The 25,231-nt window shown below is 50.1% G+C and overlaps 1 protein-coding gene across 9 annotated transcripts in view; it reads right to left on the bottom strand.

Annotated features, from left to right (window-relative positions):
• The window catches only part of ZNF532 (zinc finger protein 532), a 107,232-nt gene extending 86,278 nt beyond the window's left edge, over nt 1-20,954 (bottom strand). For 2 of the 9 annotated variants that reach the window (XM_061130648.1, XM_061130650.1), the window contains exons 1-2: nt 18,937-19,943; nt 18,339-18,406 (exon numbers count right to left, since the gene is read on the bottom strand). In XM_061130648.1, coding sequence (XP_060986631.1) covers nt 18,339-18,406; nt 18,937-19,016 — 148 coding nt within the window. In that variant the 5' untranslated portion in view covers nt 19,017-19,943. Of the gene's footprint in view, nt 1-18,338; nt 18,449-18,532; nt 18,615-18,936; nt 19,944-20,199; nt 20,336-20,934 lie in introns of those variants that run through there. The other 7 variants (XM_061130649.1, XM_061130652.1, XM_061130651.1 and 4 more) reach the window with 7 other exon arrangements.
• Nucleotides 20,955-25,231: the final 4,277 nt, after the last annotated feature.

Genomic DNA, 25,231 nt, shown 5'->3' with positions numbered 1-25,231 from the left:
CTCAATCACTGCATTTTATAGAAAAAATTTAAAAAAAGTTATGAAAATAAAAGCAATATGGAGAAAAGATAAAAGAAAGACACAGCTCACTGGATGAAGGCCCACCCTGACAGGCACCCTTCTTTCTACACGATTCACCTCCGCCTCAGTGCTCAGCTTTCAGCTCTAAGTGTTGTCTAAGTGCTTGGGAAGAAGGAACCAAACATCAAGGGAAGCAAATACGGTTCACAATAGGCTAAAGACGAAGAGAGAAGGGAAAAGTCTGAATCAGATAACCATCGAAAAAAGAAAAAAAAAAAACTCAAGATGAAGATATTCTATTTCATATACACAAAATTAGAAAGTAAGTGATATTAAGCCGTGACAGGATACATTACAAGTGGCTCTTTCCTTTCCCAAGGAGTCAACTGATTTCATATTTGACCTCATTCACAGTTTGCTAAAATGGTCCAAAAGGCCCCCATTTTCCACATCTTCCTTTATTGACAAGTCCCTAGGAATTTTATCCTGGCAGAAAATTAAATAGCCTATAAAGATGGTGTTTTATTATTCAAGCAACTGTATCCCTTTAAAATGCCTTTGCGTTCTCATCACGCAGAGCCTCAGCCCTGAAAACCCTCTGTGGAAGTCAGGGTCCGCCTCTGCGTGTTCTGTTTAGCCGGGACAGAACATCCACAGAAAGACAGGCAGAGGGCAGAGCAGTTTGGAGACAATTTCTGAAAGCGAAGCATGAGAAGATCAAAGGGAACGGACAGAAAGGTCGTCCAAGGCGGGCTCCTTTCCTTTCAAAGCCCGCGTTCCCTCAGAGGATGGTCAATTTGCATGTCCTGCCCCTCCTCCCGGGGGAACTCCTGGAGAAAGCAGCCTTCGCCAGGGCCCTTGATCACTTCCTCAGGAAGTGGGAGGAACCACTGCTCACCCCGGCTCGGCGTGGTCCTGGGATCTGGGAACAGACAGTCTCCCCACGACCGGCACGTCCCCAGGGCCGAGGCTCCTGCGTGCTTGGGCCTGGGGCCCTGCAGGGCCTGTGGGTTTTGCCAAGCGCCGGGTGGGAGGGGACGGGGGACCAGTCCACGTCCCTCTTTGGCACCAGCTCACCTCCTGGACACACGGCGAGGGAGACTTTGTGTCAGAGAGGGTGCTGGGTCGCCCCGTGACTGAACCTGCCGCAGACTGTACCCAAATTAAGCAACTCCCGTCAATCCACATGACCGATGTTTTCTTTCCCTTGCTTGAGAGTCAAAAATAGAACTGTGCTGACTTGCCATGAGTGCTAATAAGGTTCTCAAAGGGTGGGAATATCTACTTACTGAATATACAAAGCTTCCAAAAATACCTGCCCCCGTGTTTTTCTTTAGAAAGCAGAATGTAAATTTAAAAGGTAGGGCTGCTTCGGGTTAGCATTTCAAAATGATGGCTCTCTGGGGGGAAAAACCTGAAGGCAGAAGTCAGGGCTGACCAGATACCAAGCGCTGGTTCAGAAGAGCCGGCTCAGGTCTGCCCAGACCATGGTGTTGCAGGAGTAAGCCGCCTAACCGGCTGGCCAAACCCACTTATCAGAAGTCAGTCATCTGTTCTTCCTGAGGCCTGGCCTTCATTTCTCCTCCAGGAATGCCTCTGGGCACCAGGTCATCTCCCGGGCTGACCATCTCTGCAGCTATCTGGTGCAAAGTAAACAGGCGCTCAGAGCAAGGGCTTACCTGGACACCCCCAAAGTTGAATGAAAGAAAACCTTCCGCTGAGAAGATTACACACCATGAGACTCTCCAACAGCACTCTCACAACCAAGACATTTTTTAAACTCCAGAGGAAAAACCTGCTCTTTCCTTAGTTACTCCCAAGAAAAAATGGGCAAGAATCCTAGCTGTTAAACCTGGAAGACAAGTCACTGATTTCAAGGCACAGGAGCAAGGTTTTAAACCAAAGGAATAAATCATCCCAAGTGAGGGGCATCTGCATGAAAATGTCTGGGGCAGAGTTATTCATAAATATAGCAAAACACTGGAAAGCCCAGAAATGTCCATCAGCAGGAAGATGATCATGTCAATTGTGGTACCTCTTTTTTTTTTAATTGTGGTGAAATACACGTAATGTGAAGCTTGCCATCTCAGACATTTTGAAATGTACAGTTCAATAGTGTTAAGTAGGGCTTTCTCTGGGGGTCCAGTGGTTAAGAATCCATCTTTCAATGCAGGAGACACAGGTTCAATATCTGGTATGGGAAGATCCCACACGTCACAGGGCTACCAAGTCCGCGAGCCACAGTCACTAGGCCCTTCACTCACCGCAGAGCCCGGACTCTGCAACAAAAGCCAACGAAACCAGAAGCCTGCACTCTCCCCAGCTAGAGAAAGACCACGCACAGGAATAAAGACCCAGCGCAGCCATAAATAAATCAAACTTTCTTAAAAATAGCATGAAGTATATTCACATTGTTGACAGCATGCTCTTTTTAATGGAGGGGGAAATCGGGTCCTAAAACAATATATAAACTACATTAAAACTAAAAAGAAAAAAAATAAGTGTACTGCATTTTACATGATATGTAAAACCAGCATACTGCATTTTATACATTTATACATAAATATGTAAAATTTATAGATACGGAAAATTCACAGAAAGGCTTAGGAGTCACACTAAACATCTGACGCTTGAATCCAGAAAGGGCAGGGGATGGAAGGTAGGGACACAATGTTTTTCAAAGTTCATCCACCTAAGCACTTTCATGATCACCTATCTACGGGAAAGTGGATGAAAGTTTAAATTCCCGATGAACTCGAGGGCAGCCAGCCTCACCGATCTTGGCGATTCTGTCAAAGGTCCTTTTGCAAGGGCTCTGTTTCCCACTGGATGTACCACATTCTTTTCAACTCAAAGGCCCCTGGGCCAGCAGTTCACTAACATGTCAGTGAGCTTATAAAAATACTGAAAGGGTCTGGGCTAAATCTGTCACCCTTAATAAACTTCAGGAAAACTCATTACAGCCTCTCCTTGGAGCGAGTTATTCAAAGAGTTTCAGTGATGAGAAAGCAAGGGGGGAAAAAAAAGTCTAAATTTCTTCACTATGAGTTGGATATAAAATACTCAAGTTTGGTGGATTTCAGTATTTCAAAACTAAGAAATCACGTACATACCCATGTCTAAAAACAAAGGATCCCCGTTTAAGAGAAAAACTCACGGAAGGTGTTCGAAGCATTCATTTGGCATTTTATAAATGCCACACTTCTCAGTAACATCTCTATAATTCCAGCTTGAAGCAAAGTATAGATTTTCTACATCAGAGGTGATATTTCGACTACACACAGGAGAACCTCAAAGCACTTTTCCTTCGTCACCTGAATAATCCTTCTAGATTTCTGTGCAAAAATCCTACACCCAGTACAGAAGTCTGTCCCTGAAATGCTCCCATCAATCCAGCCGCTTTGCTTTCTGCTGTTTCGTATTCATTTAACCAGAAACTTTTTCAAATACTAAAACTATTGGCAAACATTTTTGAGACTCGCGGCCTCAGAAGACACGCAGGGGAGCGCGGGGAGCTGACAGCACCTCGCTCTTTTCCGGGAAGGTACAGTCCAGCCACACGCGCTGGAAGTCTTTCTTTCAGAATCTTTACTACCAGAGTTTCAAAGAATGGTCCTCGTGACAAGGTTCTGAGTCGGTGGTTCTCAAAGGGGGTGATTTTGCTCCTCCTCCACGGCTACAGAAGTTTAGCAATGTCCAGAGACATTTCTAGCTGGCACAACCTCAAGTGGGGTAAGGGGTGCTCCTGGCATCCAGCAGGGAAGGGAGTGAGCAGCCAGACACTGAACATCTATAGTGCACGGGACGGCCCTCAGGCTCGCCAGTGCCGAGGCTGCAGAGCCCTGCCCTCCGTGAATGGGCTTTCCCCTTGCCACGTGTTCCCCTCCCTCCCAGACCGATTCCTCCTAAGATCCCAATAAACCGACTCGGGACTCCCCCGTGGTCCAGGGACCGAGGCCCGGTGCTGCAGTGCGGGGGCCTGGGTTCCATCCCTGGTCGGGGAAGCAGCTCCCACACGCTGCAGTGAGGACTGGAGATCCGTGTGCCCCCACTAACACCTGGCACAGTCAAACAAAAATAAAAAAACAAACCGTAAACCTGCTCCCTCAGGCGTCCCCCCAGCCCCTTCCTCCCCCACCACCTGAGGAAGCCTGCAGACCAAGGGCTGCCCACGGGCTTATCACAGCTGGTCCAGAATTCCAAAATGAGGCCACCGCCTTGTCTCGCTGGACACCAAACTCACCTGAGGCATTTTTAGATTTAGGAAAAGTAGGGCTTTCATCTATAAGACATGACTAAGAGCATCCCCCAAGGTGATCGTTCACAGCATGTCTACTGACTTTTAAAAGCAAACTCACTTAAAAGTTCTCTTTCTGGAGTAGAGAGAAAACAGAAAACACACCCAAGGAGAATGAAGGGTATCAAGCTCTCCAACACTAGGTTATAGTAAGAGGAGGAGGATGCTCTCTGTATTTCTCACGAGGTCCTGCTGCATTTTTCACCAATTTCACCAAAGACAATCAAGAGATCGGAATAATGGTCACGTAGGAGAGCTCCTGTTACAGTTTTCCACCAAATAGGGGAAAGCAGGGATTCTACAGTGTAGGGATTTGGGAAGGGCTGGATTAAACACATACACATGTATCTTTCTTCTCCCAAGGCTTCTCTGAGCTTTTAAGTGCTGACGTGAATTTCTAGCGTGAAACTTCATCACAGGGATCCAATGTCCAAGCTGGAAGCATTGCCCAAGCTTATTGGATACTGGACGTTTTCACACTGAGATGTCTCTGGGGCATTTTTAAAACAAAGTTTAATCAAATTTTGCAGGCACAAGAGGTCAGTTACACTTCTGGGGCTTTCCTGGTGGATCAAACAATAGGTTCAATCCCTAGATTGGCATGATCCCCTGGAGGAGGGAATGGCAACCCACTGCAGTATTCTTGCCTGGAGAACCCCATGCACAGCGAAGCCTGGTGGGCCACAGTCCATGGGGGTCGCACACAGTTAGACATGACTGAGCGACTTGGCACGCACACACGTGACTTAATAATAAGCATCCTTCACTTAACTGCCCTCTTGCAGAAAAGCAGCCCAGCAAGCTCTTCTAGACAGCACAACAGAGGCAGAACAGACATTTCCCACCCTCAACAACCTGAAACCAAGGCAGTGTGTAACCAAAGAAGCGACAGCTAAATCTGAAACACCAACAGAGGGCAACGGTAACCTACTGCCCAAGATTAGCAGGAAAAGAATTTTTTTAAAGAAAACCTGTGAGTCATCTAAACCAAAACCGGCCAAGCCTAATCAGTGTCACTGCTCGGGTGCTGAACTGTGTCTCAGCTCCCCAAGTTAGCGCTGGACAGCCAAACCAGACTGCATTTTGCCAAACGGACAGACATGCATGAGGGGCCTGAACCGTTCACACACTCACATCACACACACACACACACACCCCTACCTAGGAGCACCCTCAGACACACACACACTCACATCACACACACACACACCCCTACCTAGGAGCACCCTCAGACACACACACACTCCCATCACACACACACACACCCCTACCTAGGAGCACCCTCAGACACACACACACTCACATCACACACACACACCCCTACCTGGGAGCACCCTCACACACACATGCACCTCTCTCTCACACACACACCCCCCCCCTACCTAGGAGCACCCTCAGACACACACACACACACCTCTCTCACACACACACAACCCTACCTAGGAGCACCCTCAGACACACACACACACACCCCCTACCTGGGAGCACCCTCACACACACATGCACCTCTCTCTCACACACACACACACCCCTACCTAGGAGCACCCTCAGACACACACACACTCACATCACACACACACCCCTACCTAGGAGCACCCTCAGACACACACACACACACACACCTCTCTCACACACACACCCCTATCTAGGAGCACCCTCAGACACACACACACACTCACATCACACACACACACACACCCTTACCTGGGAGCACCCTCAGACACACACACACACTCACATCACACACACCCCTACCTGGGAGCACCCTCAGACACACACACACACTCACATCACACACACCCCTACCTAGGAGCACCCTCAGACACACACACACACACTCACATCACACACACCCCTACCTAGGAGCACCCTCAGACACGCAGCGACACACCCAGGAGAGCCTCTGAAATTAGGCTTGGACAACTCCTCCAGCCCTTCGGCCAGTCTTCTCACAGCAGGCGCTGGGCGTTTATGGAGCAAATTCTGATAAATAAACATACTGTTTTTGTGATTTTTGAGTAAACAGAAAACAAAGATTGACTCTCCACACTCAGCTCACACACCTCAGCCGCTAAGCTGAAGAACGTGACACTATAGCTGTCCGGCCCAGAAGACCAGGTACGAACGCCGACTCCGACACCGGCCACGCGGCTTCGCATGGCTGTTCCCTCTCGGCGCAAGAAGTGCCTCAGGCCTGACGTGGGTGAAGGCACCGGCTTGTCAGGGTTGCTGTGAGTCCTAACGACTCAGAAATCCAGAGTGGCTCCAGAGAGACACCCTTTCCCCAGAGTGACCGACTCACCCGCCACCTCTCCTCCTCCCAACTCAGGCTGAGTCACTTCCTGCCTCAAAATCTGTCTCTGCCTGAAGATGCTTCCCGGTGTCCTCGGCACGGACTTCCTTCTCCAGCCAAGTCCTACACCTTCTCATCATCTCCTACCTTGGATCTTCTTTCTCTTTCTGCAAAACTTCATCCCTCTGTATTTTTCAGAATTTCACCCAAAGTTTATCTTTATTGGAACCTCTACTTCCACACGATGTTTCTTCGTTTGCCTATTTCCTCCTGTCTCTACCTTTAGAAGTCAAGTGAGTGTATCAGACAATAACAGTGTCAAAAGCTTAAGGACACAAATTCAGTTCACTTACTGGTAAGCTATTTTCTGACGACAGTGAATCACGGCAAAGCTCATCCAAAGGGCTCTCCTACAAGCACAGAGATCGTGCACGTCTCCCAATTCCTATAGTCCTGTACTTTCTTACTTTCTGAAAAAAATATTTGGCTGCCCCGAGAGGTATGTGGGACTCGAGTTCTTCCCTGATGGGGATCAAACCCGCACCCTCTGCATTGGAAGGCGGATGCTTAACCCCGGACTCCCGGGGAGTCCCTCACGCATCTCACAGCCGGCGGCCTGTGTGCCGTGCTCCGCTGGGCCTGGCCACTCACCGCACAGGGGGCTGCCTTCTGACGCTCTCTGCACATCTGCCCACCTAGTCTTTGACCCTGACTCCTGGCAGGCTGCAGGAGGACCTCTGACTCACCACCCCACTACATCCTGAACTCATCCCCAGCTCAGATTAACATCCGTGGTTCCAACCCTTTTCTCCAGCACGGGCCCCACGGCCACACCCGCCCCGAATGCCCAGTCCTGTCCCTGCTCCCCTCACGGTAACGTGAGGCCACAGCTGACACCCCAGGACACACTCTCCCCACCCCAGACGGGGATTCAGCACAAAACCGTGAGCTGACGGATTTAACCAAGAAGTAATAAATCGTATGCAACGTGCTGGATTCACGTATCATAGCACTCTCAGACTCCAAATGTCCGCTAAGATCTAAAACTCAACTAGGCTTTGTATGCAATGAGAAGCTTTCTTGTAGAGAGATGAGGATGGCAAAGTATCTCATGTGACAGTGAAAGTCGCTCAGCTGTGTCTGACTCTGCGACCCCATGGAATATACAGTCCATGGAATTCTCTAGGACAGAACACTGGAGTGGGTAGCCTCTCCCTTCTCCAGGGGACCTTCCCAACCCAGGGATCAAACCCAGGTCTCCCGCATTGCAGGTGGATTCTCTACCAGCTGAGCCACCAGAGAAGCCCAAGAACACTGGAGTGGGTAGCCTGTCCCTTCTCCAGGGGATCTTCCCAACCCAGGAATCAAACCAGGGTCTCCTGCATTGCAGGCGGTTTCTTTACCAACTGAGCTATCAGGGATGCCCAAGAATCTCATGTAACAGACACCACTTCATCCTTACAACTAATTTAATCCATTTCCAAATTTTAAAACACACCGGCTACAGTTCTGTGGTCTCAACAGCTCAAACACGGAATTCACCAAACTCCTTACTGGAACGCAATCTCTCTTCTGGCTCAGGCCTGGGAGTGAGCGGCCCCAAGACATCTGGACCCAAGGCCTCCAGAGCGTGTGCCTTCGTTGCGCTGCGTGGGCAGCTGGTGCTGGTCAGCCGCTCTTCATCACCACCCTGGGAGGAGGCTCGTCAGGGCCCCCACGCTCAGGGAGGGACAAGCCACCCGACTCCCCGTCAGGCACGGAGGCAGAAAGGGCAGCTGCTAAGAGCTGAGTCCCCACCTCCTGTCAGATTCCAGGCCCCTGAACCAAACATGGCACGGTTACTCCTGTCTGTGGCTGTTATCTAGTCACTCGGTCGTGTCCGACTCTTTGCAACCCCGTGGACTGTAGCCCACCAGGCTCCTCTGTCCGTGGGATTTCCCAGGCAGGCATGCTGCAGTGGGTTGCCACTTCCTGCTCCAGGGGATCTTCCCGACCCAGGGATGGAACCTGCACTGGGGCAGGAGGCTTCTTTAGCACTGAGCCCCCAGGGAAGCCCTGTGGTCACTCTTATATCTTGACTTAAGACCTGACACCGTTCATCACAGTGACTCCAAACAGGGACCCCTGCCATGTATCTCCCGGAGCTCATCCTGATAGTAAAGCTCCCTCTGTCTCATCAGTCAAGGGGCCGAGGGAATGAAGCTTCAGTACCGCAGGCTGTGTGGGAACAAGAATACACCGAGTGTCCAGGCAGATCCTGTGTACCCAGAAACCAGAGCTCATGCCAGGCTGGGCATCCACGACCCAACAATGAGGGCTGACCCCAAATGCCCTCACTGGCATCACATGCAAAGCGACGGTGAGTTCCCGCAGTCGGGCAAGGCTTGGAGCATCAGATGACTCGGAAGCAGAGACGGCGGATCTGAAACCAAGGGGTGCGCTACAGACCCCTGCGACTCAGCACGGCCACGGGCCAGCAGACCAGCATCACCTGGGAGCTGGTCAGAAATGCAGGATCCCGGGCCCACACCAGCCCTCGGGAATCAGTATCTGCATTTTAACAAGGTCCCCAGGGTGATCTGTACGCCACTAGTCCTACCTGCACGATAAGGGCACCCAGGAGGGGCCTGGGGGCGAGATGGGGGCACAGGACAGCAGCAGCAGGTGGGGAGAGGCAGGGGAGAACCGCAGAGCGAGCTGGGCCCTGCTCCAAGGCCGCGGTCTGTCTCCCACCCAGCGCTGCCCTCTTCAGCCAGTCTCCTAATGTCTGTAAGTCTCAGCGGGGATGTTAATTACACTTTCGGGGGACAGTCAGTGTAAAGCGTCCAGCACACAGCAAACCTGCAGCGGGCTTCTTTCCTGTCCGCCGTCAAACAGCAGCGTGGCATGGATGTCTAAACCCCGTAATCTGGAGATGAACTGGGTGTCTGGGAGAGAAAGGGAGCCCAAACCAGGGAGAGTGAGTTTCTCTAGCAAGGAGACCCTATCATAGTTCTCACCCTATCTTCTTCAACCGAAAGGACTCAACATCAGTAAATATGAAGCCTGCGGGGCACCAGGGAAGTTGCACTGTTAAACTTATTTAGTCGTCCATCATCTGGGTCATCAACCCAGACCAATTATCAGACAGAAACAGAATGAAAACCACATATATAGTTGCAAGTTTTCTATTTTTTTTTTTTGCACTTTTTTATTTATTTGCCACTCAGCATGCGGGATCCTAGCTCCCCCATGAGGGATCAAACCCGCACCCCCTGCAGTGGAAACCCTGAGTCTTAAACCACTCGACTGCCAGGGAAGTCCCTCTATCTTTACAAGAAAAGGGCTGGGGCTGGGGCGGGGGGAGATAGTGTGAAATAAGTTTTAGTAATAAGTTTTATTCAACCAAAACATTCTTTCAACATACAGTCTACATTAAAAAGCTATTAATGAGACATTTTACATTCCTCTTTGTTATCTAAGTTCTCAAAACCCTGTGTATATGTTATGCTTACAGCCCACCTCAATTAGGACTGGAGCTGGTTTAGTCCTTAAGTCATGTCTGACTCTTGCGACCCCATGGACTGTAGCCTGCCAGGCTCCTCACTTCACGGGATTTTCCAGGCAAGAATATTGGAGAGGGTTGCCATTTCCTTCTCCAGGGGATCTTCCCGACCCAGGGACTGAAGCCAGGTCTCCTCCATGGCAGGCAGATCCTGTACTAACTCAGCCACCAGGGAAGCCCCCAAAACAGGACTGGTCACACTGCAAGCGCTCAGAAGCCATACATGGTGGGGGCCGGCCAACGGGACGGGACCGCTCCAGACAGCGAGGTCCCAGGAGCCCTGCTCCCCTCCACCTTCCATCGCCTCCAAGGTCCAGTGTGTAAGACACAACTGCCTGGTCACTGCCAAGCAAACATGGGCAGCAAAGGGCTGGGGAGACGGACGGAACAGAGGCCTGAGCCATCCACCCACAGATTCACGGTCAACTTTTGTTTGTTCTCAAACGCTGGTTGACGAAAATTACACCAACGGACAGACAACCCAGATGCTAGCCCCTCGATGACTGGGCTGAATTTACGTGGGAACAAAGTTGAAGTGTTAAGACTGTAACTACAAAATTCGTTCAAGATTTTCCAGCTATAAATATTACGCGGGGCCAAGTAAGAACAAGGACTCTTGCTGAGATGTCCCTCGCTCTTCATCAAATAGGGCAGTTGCAACTCAAAACCTACAGACCAGGCAGGAAACACCGTGTATGCCTTCATGCCCCACACCTCCAAACAGAAATCACTACCGACAAAGGAGGAAAAAGACAGAACAAGAGAAACACCGCCAAGACAGAAAAGAGATGTCAGGGTTGAGGCCCTTCCCCTAAAACAGGAAGCTCAGGAATACTGGACAGCTAAGATTTTAGGGAGGACTCACGGAGCACCAAGCACTCTGCTAGGCACTTCATATGCATCTCATCTCCTAAACAACCCTCGAGGAAAGTATGGTTTCAAATTTTAAGTTAACTCGCTGAGGGGGCTTTCCCAGGTGGCGCTAGTGGTAACAAACCCGCCTGCCAGTGCAGGAGATGTTAAGTGACACGGATTCCATCCCTGGGTCGGGAAGATCCCCTGGAAGAGGGCACGGCAACTCACTCCAGTATTCTTGCCTGGAGAATCCCATGGACAGAGGAGCCTGGGGGGCTACAGTCCGTGCAGTGGCAAACAGCTGGACACGACTGAAACGATTTGGCATAGAGGCAGGCATGATCAAGTCTCAAGCCAGAGACCTCAAACCTCCTCCCCAACTCTTCCTGTATCAGCAAAACTGAAGGACCCGCTTATCGACGGGTGCCTGTGTAAGGGCTTCATTTCAGTAAATCGGGCTTTCAGGTTCACATGACATAAGGACTATAAATAAAAAGTGGCTTCTATACCATCAAAACACAGACAATTAATTTTGGATTGCAGAAAGAAATAATGATGGCAACAGCCTCCGGCCAGGAGTCTGCAGGGCAGTGGGTTCTGGTTTCGGATGTGCTATTAACTACCTGCTGAAACGCACCTCCACCCCAGTTTGGGCTCACTGCGGAAAATGAGGATAACTATAGATGTTTAATGCATTTCCGGCTATGTAGTTGTTTATTTTTAACACAGAACTGTGAATTTTCTAACCTGGAAGTTTATAAAAAACTCTTACTGTTGAGATGCCTAGAAAGAATCTGTTTGCTCCTCACAGAAATGACCAAAATCACCACCTGTCACTAGACCCCATGAGCCAGCAGGAATTTGGTTCCCTGAAAGGCAAGGCTGCCTTAAGAAGATGCTTAGGAACTACACCACCTTCACTTCACCTTTAGGTCTCTATGAATCCTTCAAGATGCTCAGAATCTCTAATTATGCACAGATGGAGTAATACCTGACTGACAACAAATCTGCATTTGGGGGCCCTCATGACCACTGACTAGAGGACGCCTGGCAGGGAATACGCGGGACGGCTAAGAAGGCCACTCTGGGTGCGTCTAGAAACACTCCTTATTTCAGTCTCCAGATTTAGATTAAGGAGAATTCGCTCTTCCCCTCATTCTCAAACAGGCGGAATTGAGAACTTCCGGTCTGTAGAGGAGCATTCAAATTCCTTAAATAGTGTTTATTTGTGAGGACAAAAGATTTTTCTCAACACCACTTTCAATTTATGCTGATTTTCTTATCCTTTTCGAAGAATAAATAAAACAAAAACACCTCCTCGTTCCTTCTCCCAATGTGTCCCTCACCCCAGTGCCCAGTAAAGGAAGCGCTGAGGTCTTCCCAGCACGCTATTTCTAGCAGCACAAGTCTCCGGTGCAAACACAGACTCCTCTCTCCGTGATGACCGAAGTCAGGAAAACCTGGCTGATGACAAAGGCCCTGAACTGTGCCTCTAACTTCTCAAGACACCTGCTCCCCTTGCCTGTCTCCAACAGACCCTCCCGACCCCAAGCACCTTCCATGATTTCCCCTGGCTCCCCCCTCAACAAGGCAGAAGGGCCCAGGGATGAGGAGCAGACTTCTAGTTCCGGCTGCACCCCGCTTCTGAGCAGGCGGACCTTGGCCAGGACCTTTGCCTGAGTTTCCTGACCTGCACTACGGCGGGGTTGGGGGGTGACAGCGTTCAGCTCGCCTCGTAGTCTCAGCCTTAAATCTACGCACAGGCCACCACGACAGACGGTGCTATCTGCAGGCGTTAGGCTGCGGACATCACGGTCTGCCCTGCTGCCCTCCAACTTTCTGAAGCACGCGTCTCTAAGTTCTTCAGTCCCTACCTCCCCTTCGTTTATGTATTTTGCCTTTTACTGTATAAACCATTATGTTCTAGCAACCCAAACGGACACGTTCTCGCATCTTTCCTCTATCAGCTCTGTTCTGTACTAACTGCTCCCAATCTAGACCCCCAGCTCGCACGGATCCAGAAGGCAAGGGACACCCCATGGGTAACACAACCCGAACCTGAACTCATGCTACCAGCAGCTCCACCTCCACAGTCTTTCCTGCTTCCTGAATTCAGAATCTCAGAGCCAGAAGTAACCTCTGACAAGTAACTTCAGAGAGCATCCTCCCCGCCCCCTCATACACATACATACACACACACAGACACACACACGCGCGCGCACACACACAGGCCCCTGACACGGTCACCACCTACCACTCCATCGCCATGGCAATGCCTCGGATGGAGCCCTCCTCCCCTCTCCTGGACGGCTGCCGTGGGGCCCCCACTGGACACTGAAGAGCCTCCATTCCACGCTCACGGGGTTGCCCTGGGTCCTCTGTCATGAACAGTCTTTTCTCTGGCCCTGCTGCCTCCACAAGGAAGCACACCCCGGAGTGGACGGTGCAGAACGGCCTAGGAGGCCCGGCCATTGCCCGTGTCCCCCCCTGCCCGCCCGCCCGCCCGCTCCCTCAGCCCCACCTGCCACACCAGCTCCCCCAGGGCCTTTCCACACGCGGTCCCACAGGCTCGCCTGCTCGCCCTCCAAGTCGCTGCCTCCCTGACATATTCTCACTGGCCTTCTCGGCTCAGAAGCCACCTCGTCCAGGGCTCCTCCCTGCAAACTTGGCACCGGGGGCCCATTCGCATTCCTATCATAGCATCCGTGGGCTACTTCCCACTAGCTTTTCCTCTCTGGATGCCTTTGCCCTCGGTCCTCGCAGTGCCTAGCACAACGTCCAGGGCTTAAGAGACACACCACATCCGCTCCGTGGATGAAATAACCCCCAATTTAATGCTGATCCCCACGTCTCAGGCTCCCTTCCCTTGTTCTTCATCACTAGGACCTCAGTCCACTTGTTCTTCCTGATCTCAAACACTATTTTATCTGCTAAAAAAAAAATCTGCTTCTAAAATCTCCCTACTTCATGGCTTTGAGATTACTTACACGTTTTCACCTCTTTAAAAGACATAAAAGCTGAAAGATAACTTCAAATATTAAAATAACACCAATATTTTGATAGTCAAGAAATCAAATTTTAATTAACGATAAGTTCTTGACACAGCTAAGATTTCGTACCCCTGTCCAAAATTTCAACTCTGTTACTCGCTGGTGCTTTATGGAACCTGAAGACAAATGTAAAAATTAAACTGCCAAACGGTTCTGAAGAGATCAGGAATAACTGCTGAGGGAAATAAAGGCTATTTTACCACTTGGAGTTTCTTGTTTCCACTTTTGGCTAATTCCGATTCGTTCTGGGTTATAAAGCCTGTCATCCCTTTAGCGAGTGGTCTATTATCATGAACATCTCTCATGTGTCTTCAGATAGCATTTGCTACGAAAAGTGTACTTGGGAAGTCTTAACTGCAGCTGACAATGCCAGATCTTTTTGTGAGCTATGACCAGCTGAATTTACTTTCAGCCTAACTTTGAATTCTCACCTCCTTACCACGACCCAGCCATCCCACTCCTCAGTCTGTACCAAACAGACATAAAAACTTACGTTCAGACAAAAACCCATGTGCAAATTTTTATAGCCACCTTATTCTGGGAACAGGATTTAAAAAAACAAACAAACTGGAAACAACCCTCGTGTCTTTCAATGGAAGAACAGAGAAACAAACCATGGTACATCCATACAGAGGTCTACACAACTCGGCAATAAAAGGAGAACCAAGTATGGATACACAAAACAATGCGGACTGCCCTTCAAACGCACTTTGTAAGTGAAGGAAGCCATTTGCAATGGCCTTCTGGAAAAGACCAAATATAAGGTCAGAACAAATTGGTGGCTGCCGGGGGGCTGGGAATGGAGAGGAGAGTCTGACCACAAAGGGTCAGCAGGTGGAAAGGTTTCAGGAGATTGAACGAGTCCCTGTAGGCAATGGTGAGGCAAACACTGGTGCTACGCACTTGTCAAAAGCCCTAAGACTGCACACTGCGGAGTAACTTTTACTACATGTAAAGAAAAGGTTAATCACTTAACCATGACATACTTAGAGATCACACACCAAACACAGGCAGACCTCCTCTGACTGCACTTTGCTTTATTGCCCTTCACAGATACCGGGTTTTTAAAAAAACTGAAGTTTTGTGCTAACTGTGCATTATCAGACGATAGCTAACCTCTTCTTCAGCAATAAAGTATTTTTGATATCGTGTTTCTAGACATAATGCTATTGCACACTTAACAGACTACAGTGCAAACATAACTTTTATATATACTGAAAAACCAAAAAAAAAATTCTGGCGACTTGCTTCATTGCCATGATCCCTTTATTGCGGCGGTGTGGAACCCATAGCCGCAACATCCCTTGGGGTAACACCTGTGTAATTAACACAAAGGTATGGATTTCCTTGGGGCTCCTCTGGTAGCTGAGTGGTAAAGCACTTGCCTGCCAGCGCAGGAGATGCGGGTTCAATCCCTGGGTCAGGAAGATCCCAGAGAAAGGTAATGGCAGCCCACTCCAGTATTCTCGCCTGGGAAGCCCCATGGACGGACAAGGCTGGCGGCTCCACGGGGCCACAGATTTCCTTCCCCTTTACCAGTTGTGTGTGTTATTATTGTGTTGCTACTGTAGTGCACTGATGAGGAAGAGATGTTAAGGGAATGGGGGGGAATCAACCCCGAATCATCCCCAGATCTTCCTGCAGCCCCTGCGCTGGCAACCTCGGCCCCAGCTGCGAACGGCTAAATGGAGTCCCACCAAGAATACGGGAAAGGTCACTCAAAAGCAACGGGAGACTGCGGTACCCCACCACGGAGCCCGGGAACACATTTCAAGGGGAGAAACAAGGTGGGGAGGCCGGGGTCTCCCCGAACAAATCCTCCAGTTCTAACTCATCCCCTGGAAGGTATCTGCAGAAAATTCCATCCACATGTCAGCCGCAGCCTTCCTCCTTCCTTTAAAAAGGAGTCAAGGCGGGAGCGGGTAGGGGAATCTCCTTGCGAGGAGAGAGAGCAAAAACACACAACGAGGGAGAACACAGGTTCTCTGAAAACAGGAGGCCGAGAGTTCTAGAAACCCCGGACCCCACATTCTTCACGGTGGAAAAAGTGACTCCAAGCAGGCCGACGACAAGAACAAGCCAAGGGTCACCACCCAGTGACGCTTTCTTTCCAGTGGACCTGCCCCACCCAGCCAGAGGCGCACATTCCTCCCTGGAGGGGCCGCCCGGAGCCCTGGGAGACCCCCCGCAGGCAACCCCGCTGGGCGGGCCAGGGCCCAGGTGTGCGGCCCGCATGGCGATGGGGAGGGGTGCCTCCCTGTTCCAGGCCTGGCTCCTTCTGGGAAAGGGGACGCTGAGGCTTCTCCTCGCTCACATTCCTGAGCCCAGGAAACTCCAGTTCCCCTCCAGGGAGTCCTGGGCCTGTGACAGGCTCAGAGCCCGGCCCGATATCGCCACCTGAGACAAACCTCCGGCCGAGATGAGCTCCTGACTGCAACCCTGGAGAACCAGCTCTCCGACCTGCAACGGCCCTCTGCAGCTGGAAAGACAGGCCTTCGTACAAAACACATGCTATTTTCCAGGAGCCTTTGCAGGGGCCAGGGGTGGGGGGGAGGGGTGGAGAGTAACAAAGCTAAAAACCACAGAGAGTAAACCAGAACATTCTGGGACACACCACGCCTTGCGAAAAGGGCTTTTTTAAAACATCCTTTTCAAGGATCCGTCGCAGCAGGGGGTCAGTTGTTAGAGTTAAATAAAAATCACTGACTTTCTAAAGACAAAAGTGAAGGACTCAATTATTAAAAAAACAGCTTATTGTATTAAGCTAATTAAGGTCTGTCATATTAGCCATCTGAGTTTTAACTGGCACCCGAAAAGCAGGAACAGCGTATCATGCAACGTGGACTGGGATCTGCTTTGCAAGCAGATTTCGGCCACATTCAGACACAGAACCTCTGGCAGGCAAAAATGTAGAACTGAAAACCAATTTTCACACAGCGATTTGTAAAGAATTCTATTCCATCACATAAGCTATTTACTGGTCTATCAGTCCGAGATTACATTTATCTCTATTAAATACCACAGCTAGTACTCTGAGCTAACCATGTACTGTTGTTTCTCGTCTCATCACACGCTGGATGCTCTGAAATCATGAGAAAAAAAAATTCAACAATAAAACCCTCGCATATTTGACACCCTTCACTGCAGAGACTCTGCCCATCAACCACCAGCACACAACCTCTAAGAGCCTCGGCATTTCTGAAAAGATTACTCTGCTGAACGCAAAAAGGAACAAAATACCCTCTACAAAGTAGGGGAGACAGTTGTCTTCCATTGTGCCTTCCACGGGCTCCCCTTGACTGTACTTGGACCAAACCAGAACCCAGAACTCCTCTATCCGTAGCTGAGATCATCTTGGATTGGATTCTGGTACTGCTGGCTTCCTGTCTGGGGAAGTTGCGGTCCTTTTCACAAGGAACCCCAAGGCGAAATGCTTCATGTTCCCCTGTAAGCTCTCACTGCCTTTGTTCCTTACTTTGCCACCACGCATTACTGCCTGCTCCACTCTCCTCCTCAAAAGCCTCTTGGTTTTGGAGGATGCATAAAAATACCAGCTGAAATGGAACTGTCATCTTGTAAGGCACTGGACATTGTCTGCCATCCACTGCTGTAAAGCTTTGAGTTAACAAGCATCTTTGCACAGAGGAAGCCAGACTACCCAGTCTCCTCCTGGCACCACGTTAAGTATTCCACATCAAAATGTATGCCACAAATAATCCAATGGCAAACTCACCATTCACAGCCCCCCAGATCAATAAAAGCCATTCCACCACTCCACTCGGAGTGAAAAGCCTTTCAGGTTCACACACAGAGAGAGGTAGAGAGAAAGGTGATGAATGAACAAAAAGCAAATCTACCTTCAGACTCCTCAAATCCCTAAGAGGTGGCCAGGACGCCTGGATTTTTGGCAAACTCCTTCCCTTTTTCTGTGATCATCGGGGAGAAAAAGCTACACGTGTACTGCTTCAGTCTTATGTAAAACAGGGCATTCTCCACAAGGCCCTGACGCCTACCATTCTCTCCAACTCGCTTCTTTTCAGGCCTGCCTCTTCTAAATGACCAGCCACAAGCGATTTCATGAAGTCATTCTGATTTCGCCCTGATAGCAACACCCTCATAAAAGTCCCTCTAATCCCATTAAACTTGGCTAACGTTATGAGTATTTCTTCTCCACTCTCCGCCCAGTATTATCTCCAGGGCCCCAGACCACCGTCAGTCTGTGTCTGAACAGAGCTTCAAATAAATACTTAAATCCATGCTCAGAATATCGTATCTCACCTTGTGAACCTTGACCTTTTGGAAAGACTTTGGACCAGTGTTCAGTTACTGTCACACGGCTGCATTCTCTGCAAATATGAAAGGGTTAAAGGCAGCCCCAGTCAACAGGCCTACAAGGAAAAAAAAGACAGCATGTATGCCTTGCAGCATCACTGGAATGCATTTATGCTCATTTCCTAGAACAATAGTGTTACCTTTTGGCCTTCATAACAGCCAGACGTATCCCCAACACCCTTTAGTAGCTTCTAAAACAAAAAGCACAAAACGGAACATACCCTGCAAGAGAAGAAAAGCATGCAAAGTAGCATTCTCCAGCAACAAACAAACTACCATTACAAATCCATCAGTTCGTTTGGGTTTGGTTTTGTTAAAAACGCAGAGCAAGAGAGAGAGAGACAAAACTGCAGAAACCCAGGGTCCCCACCCTACCAAGGCACATTTTTTGTCTTTAGGAAGGGCCATAAATCTCAGCTCCATGTCCATCCCTTAAGCAAAAGAAAAAGGCAGGAAAAGCCCAAGTCATCTCAAGCTTGCAAACCTGCACATTTTCCCCCATCTTCTCTACAGAGAATCTTCTAGGGCTCCGTTAGTCACGTACCCGTGCTGTGTGCTAAGTGTGCGTTCACATAGTGTGTTGGGACGGTCCCTTCCTGCCAGCGCCTCGCTTTTGGCTGCCATGAAGGGAGGAAGCTGCTATCCCACTGTAGTAGCTCAGGGACTGCATTGTGTTCAGGAGCTGATCTGCCTCAAACCAGTTTCAGCCGGTTCTGGTCACCCTACATAAAAAAGCTATGGCAACCCTCGCTGAGTTGCCAACAAGTCCCTGAAAATCAGCAGCAGAGCGGGGCATCTCGCTGGGGCTGGCTGCCCCCCTTCGGGTCCTGGGGAGGAGGGGAGGGTCCTCGTGTGTCCCCCCCCGCCGTCCCCATCACCCCACACGCGCGCACAGCCTTGGAGAGGCGCACCTCTCCAGCACCCCAGAGCCCCTCGGACCCACCCCTCGCCTCCGCCCCGAGCCCACCGCGGAGCCCTGCGGCCTTCCCGCACTTACCTCCCACAACCTGGCTCAGATCTTTGTGTACGTGTGGTGTCAAGTGTGTGCGCTCTGGCTTGGTGGCTGACCACGAGCCCCCCAAGAAAGAGCCACCTACGTGTGTGTCTGCCCCCCCCGCCCGCGCTGGCGGCGGGAGCCGGCCTGGGCCCCCTGGCAGGGTGCTGCTGGCGTGTTGACCAGGCTCCTCTCCGCCTGTCCCCCCGGCCCCCTCCTCCCGGCCCTCTCCTGGCCCTCCCTGTCACCACCAGCACCAGCACCACCAGCGGGGCCCCCCCAGTCTCCTCCTCCTCCTCCGACCTTCTCTCCTTTCAGGCACCTGGGGTGGGGGGAGCCCAAATCCCTTCACCTCGGGCCAAAAAAAAAAAAAGGACAAAAAGCCTAGGGATGTCTGGGTGGGGGGTGCGGGGGGCAGACCCGGGGACCGAGGGGGCACAGAGGCCTTTTAAAAAATGCGCTGCGCACCACGGGCGCTGGAGCGGGGAGGAGGCGGCGCTCACGTGGCCCCCCTGTCGGAACCGGCGGGGCCTAGCCAAACCCGCGGGGCCTCGGGTGCCCCCCTACCCCCCACCCCCCCACGGAGGCCGGCAGGGCGCGAAGGCCGGCTGTCCCCGAGGCCGGCCGTGGGACAGGCCGCGGCAATCAGGCCCAGGGACCAGAGCCACACGCGCCGGCCGGCGATCGCCAAGGTCCCGGGCACGAGGGGCCGGCGCCCCAGCCTCGCCCCCTGGGGGGAGCCGCCCGCCCGCCCGCGCGCGCCCCGCTTCCTCCGCGGCCCTGCGCGCCCCGCGCCCCGGGGCGCACACCCACCCCCGGCCCGGGGTCGGCCCTCGCAGCGGTCAAGCCCGGGCGTCTGGGCCGCAGCTCGGATGACCTTTGTTCCGCGCGGCGCCGCCGGCGGCTGCTGCTGCTGCTGCTGCTTCCATGCCACGGGCGTGTCGTCGCATCCCCGCCGCCGCGGCCGGGCTGTGCGTGAGCGGCGGGGCGGCCTCGCCCGCCGGTGCCGCCGCCGATGCTGCCGGTGCCGCCGCCCCGCCGCCGCCGCCGCCGCCGCCGCGGCCTCGCCGTGCGCCCGGCCCGGGCCCCGCGCGCCTCCCCGGGCGCCGCGCTCTAGGCCGCGCGGCGGCGGCGGCGGCGGCGGCGGCGGCGGGGCGGCCACGCCGGGGCCTACGACGGGGGTGCGGGCCCCGGGCGGCGGGGCGGCGGCGGAGGCTCGGCCCGAGCGGAGAGCGAACAAAAGGGAGCGCGGGCGAGGGGGAGGGGGCGGCCGGTGGGGGGGGCAGGGAGGCTCGGGGAGAAGGAGGCGACACGCGAAGCCCCGCAGCCCGCGGGCGCCCGGCCGGTGCCGGCTCGGCGCAGGGCAGCCGAGCCCCGCCGACCCGCCCGTCTGCGGCCGCCGCTCCTTCGCCCGGGGCCGAGGGCAGGGCCGGTGGTCGTGGTGGTCGTGGTGCTGGAGGTGCGGGGCTGCGGGCAGGGCCGCGGCTGCCTCCAACGACATCGCAGCCTCTTGCCCGGTCCTCTCCACGGCCCCAAGCCGCAACTTACTCGAGTGGAAGGAAGCAAGGCCTCGCCAAAGATGGTTGCAAAAAGATCTTGAAGCCAAGGCGCTGGTGTTTTGTGATCCTCGCAATGGTGGCAGAGAAGTCAGGAGAGAGCACGCTATCTTCAGATGCATTACATCTGAAATTCTCCCTGGAGGTGGAAGAAGGGGGCTCTCTCCTAGGTAGTTAGTGGTTTGGAGCCCTTTTCGCCTTAAACTGAGCCACAAAAGGATGGAAGACACCCCCTGGGGTGGGGAGAAAGCCCTGGTGTAAAAGACACACGTTTTGCTTTTCAGAGAAAAAGCCACTGGGGCCAGACTGAAACATGGCATGTTCGGTTCATGTAGTCTTTTTTTTTTTTTTTTAATGGGGGAATGATATTGAGTAAACAAGATGTAATAGCTGGGTCTTTAAATTCAAGAAGGGAGATCTGTACAAATGTAACAAGCACATAGTGAACCTACAGCAGGTGGTCACAGCCTCCAGAACGCAGAAAGATACATACATAAACCCCGCGTAAAGACCACAGAGGTGTATAATCCTTAACACGTCCGGGATGGAGACAATATATTACCACCAGATCAGGTATGCTGTTTATCCAGCCCTGGGTTCTGGTTCTTACATGGTTCACAGACACGCACTGGGTTGAAAGGTTTTTGGTCGTTTTTTTGTTTTTTTTTTTAAGGCGAGGAAGCACCAAATCAAGTGCATTGTGCTTACCCTGGAAATAGGACAAAATGGAAGGATCTGAAAACAATGGCACCACAACCTCTTAAAAAGACTCACTCCTGTTTAATCTCATTCTGAAGATACTAGTAGTTCTCCAGGAGCCGTGCAGACTCGCAGCACAGGAAGCTTTTCTGTGCTTTATTTTAAATATCGGTTAATATTTGCAAAGTGTGCTAAAAGTTTCCTTTGTTTCCTAAACCTCAGTGAGTCTCTCCTCTGCATTAACTTCCATCGAGGAAGCCATTGTTCTCTGTTATGCAGGCATTGTCTGATGTAAATTGGAAGGAGCATTTTTGCTATTTAAGACTTTTCATGTAAATGAACCAAATTATTGTCTCACAGACAAGTTGTTGGTCTTTAACTGCCAACTGCACGTTGTTTGGAGTTGCACATAGATTGGGATACATATTTACACATGTTTAGAAAGACCTATGTAATCTGCAAATTCTGCAAACCACTGGATCACATTTATCAATGATACAAGATGATGAAATTGAAACTCATCTTCTTGTAGCCTGAAAACAGTGCCAGTACCCTGTGGGTTGAGTTTCAACTTTACTTGGGCTTGATTTCATTTGAAAGGAGGCCTTTTTTTCTTCTCTCAAAGGTGGGCCTTTATTAATATGCATGTGAAAACATGACATGCATTGAAATGGATACAAGGCCTTGCTTATGAAATCTTTATACACTGCACAAATTACAATGTATGGAATTTCATAATGTCCCTACCTGCTGTAGTAAATCCTAGCTTTCTTAAATTTAGAATCTTTGTACTTAAAATACTTTCTTGCCCCTCCCCCAATTCCCTCTGTCTAAGAGTTGAAAGCACAGCATAAAGTGTTTGAATGGTTTAAAGAACTGTACTCCCCAAACTCAAATCTGGATTGCTTATGGATGGTAAAGAGCCTTCTTTTGCAGAACAGCCTCACATGGCTTCATAATGTCAAATACTTTTTGAACAGAGCTTTATTACAAAGCCCAGCATTTTGGTCAAGCCTCGGCTGGAGGAAATTTGTTTGAAAGCACAATTCATCATTTGCACTAGCGGCAACAGTTAACACTGCATCTTTTAAACAATCCTAAACCAACCAAAAGTAAAAGATAATTTCTTGTAAATTATCTTTTTTCTATTTTTACAAAGAGAATTTTAGAGAAATCCCTTCTCCAGGTAGACCATTAGTGAAAAGCAAAGCACCTATTCATCTTAATTCTATGAAATCACTGAATTTCACAACAGAAAAAACAAATTTTAGGGTAAGTTTTAAAAAATAAAAACACTACCTCTCTTCCAAAAAACCAATACAAAGGTTCATTCTATTATTGTGCTATCTTGGACACCACTCTGCTTTGGGCAACAATAGTAATAAAGAATGAAATAATCTATTATTTGACTGCTGTAGATAAGAAAGGGCAAAACAAAGAAATCATACTATTCTTCTGCCAAATAGAAACTAAAAGAATTCCAAATCCTTTGAGATTTTGTTGGTGCTGTTTTTATTGCTAACTCTTAATATCTCCATTTTTCCTCCAATCAGTGAATTGCAAAATCCCAGCTTTTTCTTATTTTAAAGCCTTTTGTGGTTTGAAGAGGCATTGCAGGCACATACAGATAGTCAATCTACATACATCATACTTTCCGTCTGAATTCTATGAATTCTATGCCCTTTGTTGGGCAGAGCACACAAAAGGTGTGTTCCCTGTGGGAGAGAAGAAGGAAAACAAAAAGAAAAGCCTTTTCTTTATCTCACCATCAAAAGGCCTGACAAGCCACACCTTAAACTGACAGTCCCCTGACTTGAGCTACACATTTTTTTAGCTCAAAACTAAGCTAGGCCTAGGTGTTTATAGAGTTTCGTATGTTAAATCTGTTGGCTTGTTTTCAAAGGAATTATTACACTATTTAACACGAGCATTATAATTGTAAGATCTGTAGCTGATCCACCTCAAGGGTTGAACAAAATAGATAGAACCAGAATTTTTTTTTTAATTTCAAAAAACATACCCTTGAAAGAAATCATAACCAGATTTAAATTATTATCAACCTGCCAGAAATAGACTGAACGGAGGTCTAAGAGAGGATTCCTCTCATTATTTGTTAGTGATTCCATAAACAGATCCTCTTTACCGAACCTCATTTGGAAATACCTGCAAAGCTTTCACTAGGAGACCTGAAAGGGGTGGGGCTGTCTGGTATGAAAAGATAAGCTGAGATGCATTAAAAAAATTTTAAGTTGATCTGAACAAAAATTCCAAGAAGGCAGTGCCAAACCAGAAGTGCCAGGGCTCCATTCACAATGCTGGGGAGAGAGGGGGTGAGGTTGTGCAGCAAGGAAATTACTTGATTGGCTCCGGCTTAACGTATAGTTGGCTGTTTGAGATTGGTCATCCTTATCGGTTTTGGTTTCATAACCTTGAAGTATTTCTGGGCTTAGATTTTGATTTATTTACCTAAGTGGCCAGGGCATTGGCGCCACCTCAGTTTAATGGACTCGTCACTTTAATGAATTTAATGATGCAAAGTTGGGCATTATTTTAGAGGCCCATGACCTCATAATTCCTGGCCCCTGGATGGATTCACTAATCTTCATCTCCTGCTGTCTCTTTAGGCCTAAAAAATCAGCCTTTGCCCAAGGAAAGAGAGGGATGATAAGGTCGAGGAAAGGGTTGTTGTATGAACTCTAGACAATCAAAAAAGAGCAAGAAATTGTGGGTTTGAGATACCAGCCAAGAGTCATCTTCAGAAACTATGGGCCAATGGACAAGACCTGTTGAGAACCCCATAAGGTTTCCTAACCCTTTGCAACTTTGACACTATGTCTGGGCTTCTGAAAGGAACTGGTGTTTGGGCTTGTTTTCTACGAAGTCCAAGAGGAGAGGGGGAGAAGGAGGAGAACTAGAAAGTATCTGAGACAAGGAAAGGCAATCAGACTTAATCCTTTCGGGAGGAGAAGCTAACGTGTGGGTCATTTCCACCCGAGAAGGGATCCCACTGGTCCCTAAACAAATCCTCATCTTTGCATCTTCCAGCACCCCCACCAGCTAGCCCAATGCCTTGTAGATCCCATACTTGAAATTAACTAGTTACTTGTGAACTAAGGATGGATAATAAACCCACAAGTACCTAGAAATAAGCATGTCCCAAGCTAAACATAAGATCTCTTGCCACTGTAGTGGATACTGTAGTGCTTTGTCTAAAACCATCTTCAGAGTATAAGCCTCCATCCCCTAGCTACTGAGATCATTGACATCTGACCACTCCCAGTGGGGTCCCAGGCCTCGGCACCATCTTGTGCCAGGTCCTGTGAACTGTCTCACCCAAGATTACACTCCTCCCCCAGGAGCAGCCAACATCTGGCTGATGTAGTGATAACAAAGGCTTGCCTTAATTTGTGCCATTTCTAAAGGGCCATCCTAGCTCCAGAATGCCCTGTAAAATGGCTCAGGCCTCAGTTTCCATTGCTTTATGGATCAGCTCCTTCTGCCTAATCTAGCCTTCCTCACTCCCTCACACGTGGATCTCCAGAGATTATGCAGAGTCTGTTTCCAAGAAACTCAGCCCCAGACACCAACCA

Source organism: Dama dama, chromosome 27 (assembly GCF_033118175.1).
Source record: "Dama dama isolate Ldn47 chromosome 27, ASM3311817v1, whole genome shotgun sequence".
Classification (NCBI taxonomy): Eukaryota; Metazoa; Chordata; class Mammalia; order Artiodactyla; family Cervidae; genus Dama; species Dama dama.
The sequence above is the reverse complement of the archived record's forward strand: the minus strand, read 5'-3'. Positions and strand labels throughout refer to the sequence as shown.